Here is a 7,883-nt window from a genome sequence, read left to right on the forward strand (position 1 = left end):
TCCATTTTTAGCTGTAGAAAACGCTCTACAATAACAAGTCTAACATATACACACGAGATTTCTGCGCAGGTACGCGGCAGCAAACAAATTGAACAATAAGGACACTGCTTGCTACTTGAATCGACTATGTGCCTACAGACTGAAACGGAATAGAATTATCATCACTGGCGTTTCGAATTTACTAAAATTCCGCAATTTCCTCGAGATTAAGGTATTCAAATATCCGGTGTCATCTCAACAAATTTTTCGGTCGCGTGAATGTCTCACACGCAATCATCTTGTGTTCTTCGATCGACGCAGTTCATCACTAAACAACGGGTTTCTAATTTCTGCTTGAGTAGTGTAGCGCTTTGGGCGAGTCGGTGCAAATGCATCTTGTAATACAGCGTAAGGCACTCAACGACACAGCAAGGAGCGGACACACGAGCGCCGAAATCAGCAACATCACCACGCTCTTCAAGAAAGCGATCGTGCACCCGTACTGCAATGCGTCCTTGGGCGTTTGCGACTGTAATACAAGATTAACACACTCAAACTCGCTGACATCGCTACGCTACGCTACTCAAGTCAGCGCTCGTGTGTCCGCTCGTCGTTGTGTCGTTCTCTGCTTGCGTTGTATCAGAAGATGGGGATGGGAAGTTTTTGCTGTAGCCGACCGGGCACCCTCGCTTAGCCGTGCAATCCGAGACTGTGTAGACGGCTATGGCCTCTCGAAGCTGCTCGGCAGTCACGTTGTCGCTGGTATGAAACAGAACCGCCTTGGTGGGCTCTCTGAGCAGAAATCCGTTGTCGGAGAAGTGACCACTCAGGTGCTGCGAGTCGAGCCACACGAAGACCGCCACGTTATCCGTGGAAAGGTCCAATTGATAGGTGTACGGCTCGCGGTCGGGAAACAGTGGTCCCGTTACGGACCTCACCTGAAGAAGATTGGTAAAAGTGAGAGAGGATGAAGTAGCGATTTAAAAAACTGCGGCAAAAGACACAAGAGGAAGCGAGACTGGCAACAAAAAAAAAATCACAGCATATCCACGGGGTGAATGATGATGAGTGGGGCGAAGCTACGGAGGGAATCATCTGTAAACCGTGAAACTCTTCCGTGAAATGCGCCCAGTACATAATATAAAGAGTGTGAAACATCGTGTATATATTAAACATCAAACTTTTATTGTACTGTTGGTTTACGTGGTCCCTTCATTATCACTTGTGATCGGTGAAATGCAAGGAAGAAGTCCGCTCCCGAGCGAAAGAGCGCCAAGAGCGACCGCATTCCCCGCTCGCCCTGTGCGAATTAAAGGCAAGGCTAGAGGGAAGACAGGACGCGCGTTCCACGACGCGAGGTCGGTAGCATGCCCAACGAAAGCCAACGGAACGCGATCGTGCAAGTGCTCCGGCTTCGCATCGCCTCATGGTTCCATTTAGCGTCCCAAAACCAAACATATTGCTCAAGGTGTGCCTTGCGTTTTTCGTAGAAATAATTTCTTTATCATGTACATTAAGACGAAAAGTTGAAAGCTCACTAGAGTGTATCGCCCGCAAAGTATGTCTTTTAGTGTGATTTAACTCTCGTACGGCAGGGTCCTCGCGCCGTTGCCGGTCCACCTCGCCCGTTGACGATCGGGCGAGGTGGCTACATGCAACTACTACTACTACACTTTAAGAAAAACATCAGGCGTTCTTTCGTTCTGCTTTTACAAAACATCTGGCGTCTTTCGTTGGTTTATTTCATCAATCAACGGCGTTTTGAACAAAATTTTTATTCTTTAATCACGCACAGGAGAAATCTCACCAGGCACTACCTTGGAGGTAAACAATGGCTGCTAATGGCAATGAGAGACAGAAGAAGTCGGCTTTTAGCTAACACTTACACTTCTACTTCTACTAACGTTTCCTACTGGAACATGCCAATGGCTGCTAATGGGGAATGAGAGACAGAAGAATTCGGCTTTTAGTTAACGCGCACGCTGCGAATTTTTTATTGTTCAACAACGCACAGGAGAAATCTCCCACCGGCACCACCTTGGAGGTCAAAGCGTAAGACTTGTTACTCACTACTACGACCACGACGACTACGAGGGACGAACGGGTGCCGCCTTAAGGAGCGTCGCCCCTAAAGAGGTCACAGGGTTCCTTATGCATTCACCTACGACGAGGTGAAAGCCATCTTCTTTTTCCTCTCGGTCGATGTATTGATCCCGGCCCGTCACTCCCCGAAAGCTTTCTGCACCTAACGCTGTGTTGCGCTGCCTCCAGGATCGGAGGAACCTTACATGGTTTTGTACTGCCTCCTTGATCGCCACATCTTTGACCAAGCTACGATGCCATGTGATGACGCCATAGTGTGACGTTACGTTACGTGACGTCGTATATTTTCACGATCTGTGACGTCATGAAGACGTCATATGGTGACGTCATCACGTCATGATGATTTCTTGCATCTCTCGTGTTGTCTCCGACGCCGCGGGACGACGACGACGACGGTCAATTTTCGCATTTGATGAGTCATTTAAGGCTTTCGCCTTAATAAAAAAACGACTGAATGCGTTTACGGCAATTTAGTCGTCTGACACGTATGCAAAAGCCCGACAGAGCGCTTCCGATGCCGCTGATTTACGGAGGAAGGAAAAGCCATGGCGAATGGCGCGCCGGAGCTCGGCGTCGCACCATAACCGGAATCGCGAGGGAAAACTAGTTGTACCGGTAGGAAACCGGTCAGGTTGGGGCAACCCTAAATTCCATTAGTATGCTGGAATCGACGTGAGCAAGAACTTTCTTTCACGTTTATGGAAACGCTAGGGCATGTCATGTGCAAGCGTAATAACGCCTCATGACTCAAATATTTTTTCAAGTGAATAAAATGCAATGAAGCCAAACGCCTTTATAATGAGGTGCTGAAGACGTTCAAAATACGCCCCTGCACAGGGCACATTGATGTAAAGATCATCCACCATAAAAGGAATGCTACGTTATAAAGGTAATTTCAGTGCAGAACCCTTCGTTACAGAGGTGTTAGACAGTATAGTCAAACGCAAAGCTTCAAATGGGAAATTTTTCATCCGCATGTTCATCCGCATCCGCAATTTTTCCGCATCCGCAATTCATCCGCATCCGCAATTTTTCATCCGCATCCGAGCTACCGGGAAGCTACCAGATTTCAGCCTCGTGGGCTTAGCTCCTTCTTCCGCCACGCGGGCTTCTGCAGAACTGGCATGGCGATGTTTATGCTAGTAATGGCGCTGTATACCAACAAAATTCTTTTGCAAACCTCACCTTTATCGTTGCCTGCATTAAGGTAGCGTCGGCAAGTGGAGCGGGCAGCACGTAGGCCTCCGGCGCGAGCGAGAATCCCATCAGAGCGTCCTCCAGCGTGAGCCACAAGAAACATTCTGTACTCGTGCACGAACTGCTGTTCCACAGGCTGTCCAACGATATGGTGACTGCCTCAAAGGAGCTGGCACCGGGCTGCGACGTAGACGGCGACACTCGATTTATAGTGTCGCTTCTTTTTATTCTTTAAAACAGAATTGTATTTCACCTAAAGCTATTGTTTTACCTGGGATTAGACGAGAAACAGTTTCAGGCTATTTCGTGTACCAGGAAGAGTGAATTGTTTAGACTACGTCTCAAATATAAAATACTGAAACTATTGTCAAATGGAAATGAGTTCCTTGATAATCCGCAAGATTCCCTGCCGTGTGTATGGTTTAAATTCTAGGACGGACTCTCTGTAAAGAGGGGCGTCGCCAGAATTTTATGTCGTGGGTGGGGAGAGGGTGTAAAGGCGGATAGGTCCGAATCCACTAATCAACAGTTCCGTCTTTCAGCCTGCTAACGGCGAGCTATCTATATGCACCATTTACTTCAGCATGCTTTCTTAGTCACCGCATAGATGGCGCGATGTGCGCGCGTGGCGTAGACTCTAGCGTGGCGTACAGTGCCTCGATGCGAGCGCGCGGGCATCAAGGCACCCTAGCGTGGCGCGCTTTAAAGATCGTCGCCCCGCTCCTGCGAACGCCGTTGCTCTTCGCCTTACAGGGCGTGGTCGCCTTCGTGCGCTTATCTCGAGGAAAGAAGGGGGCGGCCGGGGGGGGGGGGGTTAGTGGAGCGGGAAGTTGTATGTCTTGTGCTTTCCCCGCGATGTCCGCGCTGAAGTCACAGAACGTACGAAGGTCACTTCGCTCGCTGCAGCGACCGCGTTTGCGAAAGGAGCGCGCTGTTCAAACAGAAATAAGTAACAACTGTGACAGTTAGTTCGCGGTCGTCCTGTGTGTACCTGTTCGTTCGTTTCGAGCGTCCTGCTTTACGTTTGAGCAGTGCGCTTCAAGCGTCGAGCTGTGACGCATGACAGTTCGCGCTCGTCCTGTGTGCGTTCTTTTCGTGCGTCCTTTGGGCTCGACCGACGCGCTGGCAATTTCGAGCTGCTTTCCGTTCTTCGCGTTACATTCTAATTTATTGCTATCGCATTCATTGCTTCGCCGTTGCGGCGAAACTGTGACTTTTTTAAATGCGAAGCATTTCTTAGCGAACCTCAGGAACTTTGGCCGTTTCTATCTATCTATCTATCTATCTATCTATCTATCTATCTATCTATCTATCTATCTATCTATCTATCTATCTATCTATCTATCTATCTATCCGCCTACGTCTGGGAAGTTTCCTGGTCGTCTCCATAGGTTGTAATATACCAAAATTGGCATAGCAGAGGACCAATGTATGCACAACACGATTCACTGGTCATCACATCAATAGCGCAAAATACCTGTCGCGTACGTCATGAAACCCTTTCTCTCAGTCACGTGTGGCACATACCCGAATACCAGAGTTCCTGTTATGCGGGTATGTGCCACAGGTTATACAGATTCTCAATCAACACAGTAACCACGAACATACACACTGACACACGAAGAAAGTGATAACCAACTTTAACCAGTGTTTGACCAGTGTTCTTTAACGTGCACTGAAATCGCGCAGCACACGGGCCTTTATCATTTCGCCTCCATCGATATGCAACCGCCACGGCCGGGATCGAACCCGCGACCTTCGGTTCAACAACCGAGCACCATAGCCGCAACACCACCGCGGCAGACACAATGAAATTGAGGGAGCTGAAGACAAAAGAACCCTGGAAGACGCTAGACTACCATCCACTCGTTCACGTGGTACGCAACGTGGACCTCGTGGATTGCGCGAATACGTGGGTCAGTGCTTCCTACAATATTTCTGCCGAAGGGACCATACCCCTCATCAATGCCGGTGAATTGAACATTGATTTATCAAAACCCAACAACGCCTGCTTCTTACACTGCATGAAAGACGGCTTGGATGTGAACAGGGCACCACAAGACCTCGTTGCCAGGTCCAGGAAAGGAGGAATCATAGATCATTTCTTCTGAGATTTATTTATGTTTGCTGCGTTTCTTGTTTGCTTTTATTTCTACATTTTTACGCGCTCCCCCCCGTAATGCCTTTGGCCTTGAGGGTAGCAGTAAATGAAAATGAAATGAAGTGAGTGTTTTGTGGCATAGTTTACAGTTCATTTTTCTACATGTTATTGTGCTAAAAGTCAAATTATCAAGACATTCGGCTGCAAACACGTCATGCTCTGTTGCATCAGATATCCTACCGCGTTACAGTTTCTTGGACTGTTTGGGCTAGCCGCAGGGGCGCACGAAATCTGCCTTGCGAATTGTGCAGGCGTCGGCACTCGTAGTTCTCAGATTTCCACCACTGAAGAAAATTTCGGACGCCTCTGCGGACTTTTGCAGAATGAATATAGCTTTCCAGCTCATCGCTTCATTTCTATCGTTCCCGAACGTCGTGCCACTCTTCAATATAATCTATAAAACTCCCCGTTCAGGGCTTCTACTTGCAAGTTTCAACAATATATGTTATGCGCCGTTTGTGCTGTGATCTTTCTTTTACATTATATTATTGTGTATGCCTTGCTAGCGATGTTGTATCGAGAAGGTAGTGATTGGACTACGTGGGTATGACTGGCAGGAGGTGGACGAAGAGATTTCGATATAATTTCGTGGTTCGTTCTAGATCGGTAATAAAGGTGCGAGTAAGCTTCCCGACGCTTATTCATTGTATACATATAGTTCGTGGTAAGGGCACATCATCCGGCCCGGAATTCGTAACTGCCTTTTTTTCTGGCCACGCATATCGTCAAGTGAATATGCTTTGCCCCACACCTTGTCTAATGAGCCTTTGCTATTACTGCACATACCAACGCTGTTGCGGCAGTATCATGTGGTTCTCGCACCGTATAGCGGAACACGACGAAAGCTCAGACGTTAACAATATGGGCACACAAAGCAGTCTGTGAATGTCCATATGTCGCATCACATGACCACTGGAAGCCGTGATGGAGCCACGGTAAAGGACGTGTCCTTATAATTATTTTATTTAACGAGACTCCGCGCATACCTTTCGTTTTAGAGGACAGCGGGAGCATTCAAGAACGTTGCCCTGCTTTAGAGCTGTGTAATCGCTCTTCCAATGATTAGTTAATAATATAAATTTATTATATGAATTTATTATATTCCATTTATCACTGTGATGGCAAAATGACACTTCGGATGTAAAATAAAAGCGAATACAATTAATAAAGCACAGAATATTGAAATGTTAACTATCCAAGCTCCTAGTCTATCAGTAGCCGCACGCATATGCAAGAAGCAATAGAAGTTCAATACTTGTCCCTCATAAAACTTTGCCAAATAGTTTGTCCCACATAAATGAAAGCATTTTTTGAGATACAATATGTTGAACGTATATGTATGCACAACGTATGTGGAACAATCTTAAGAACTGAGCAATGTCCAAGCCCGGCCCAGCCCGACCCGAGCCCGCCACCTAGAACCCGGGCCGACCCTAAGCCCCGAACTTCAGGCCCAAGTCAGCCCCTCGCCCGTCGTGAAAACGACTTTACCCGGCCCGGCCTGGCTCATGGGCGGGGCCGGGCCCGGGTTTTCGGGTAGGCCCGAGCCCGTGCAGTGCTCTACCTTGCACTTCACTCCAGTTAGACCACTAGTAGCTGTGATCACGAACGGAATCTATAACAAGTCCTGTCCAGATGCTAGTGCTCACTGATCACGGTGATGATGACCTTGTTCAAGAACTATCAAAAACCCCTTCCACACATGCACACGAGTTAGTGAAACGTGCGTGCGTTGTCCGTCATAGGGGATAAGTATAAGCATAACAACTGAAACGCCACTGTAACAACTGTAACTGTGAGTGTAACGTACGTTCAGGGCGCCTGCACGGGCCACTCGGCTGTGTATATATACAGAGAATCTTTTCTGAAGAAACCTTAGTTGCGCGTAGCGCCTGTCTTGTGCATCTGTGTTCCTTCTTTGTCCTGTTCGAATCCGTGCCATCCAATAGTGAAGAATATAAGCACTACATATCAGCTTTCCGTGTCTGGTGTTAGTAACACCCATATTGCTGTTGACATCGTTGCGCAACTGTAAACAACTGATTATATAATACATGTGCGACTATTCAGCATATGTGCGTGTGTATACCACTTGCATATTTTTCTAGCGTCATTCCGTCACGTTTTGCTCAACGTGAAAAATTACGCCACAGTCACTTTTCCGCGCATGCTTCGCATAACATCGATTCCCTCGGTAAGTGGGATCTGCCGAATTTTTTTACGCCTACTTCTCTGTATGCCCCGCTGCTATGTGACGATCAGCCTTTCTTATGCATAGGGGAAACAGAAAATTGATGGAGACTACGTCGGGCACGTAAGTGGGGACAAGACGGTTGCGAGCATCCGTGCACCAACGGCAAATCCGACACAATAATACTGCTCGTAAAGGGACAATAAATTTGAACGTAACTTAACTGAGCTTTGTCATTAAAGTACCCTTTCA

At 47.5% G+C, this 7,883-nt stretch overlaps 1 protein-coding gene across 1 annotated transcript in view; it reads right to left on the reverse strand.

The window, feature by feature from the left end:
* Positions 1 to 548: 548 nt before the first annotated feature.
* LOC119394783 (beta-mannosidase-like) overlaps positions 549 to 7,883 on the reverse strand; it is a 163,995-nt gene continuing 156,660 nt past the window's right edge. The window contains exons 18-19 of the mRNA XM_049415987.1: positions 3,268 to 3,459; positions 549 to 917 (exon numbers count right to left, since the gene is read on the reverse strand). Coding sequence (XP_049271944.1) covers positions 549 to 917; positions 3,268 to 3,459 — 561 coding nt within the window. The remainder of the gene's footprint in view (positions 918 to 3,267; positions 3,460 to 7,883) is intronic.

This window comes from Rhipicephalus sanguineus, chromosome 5 (genome assembly GCF_013339695.2).
Source record: "Rhipicephalus sanguineus isolate Rsan-2018 chromosome 5, BIME_Rsan_1.4, whole genome shotgun sequence".
Lineage (NCBI taxonomy): Eukaryota > Metazoa > Arthropoda > Arachnida > Ixodida > Ixodidae > Rhipicephalus > Rhipicephalus sanguineus.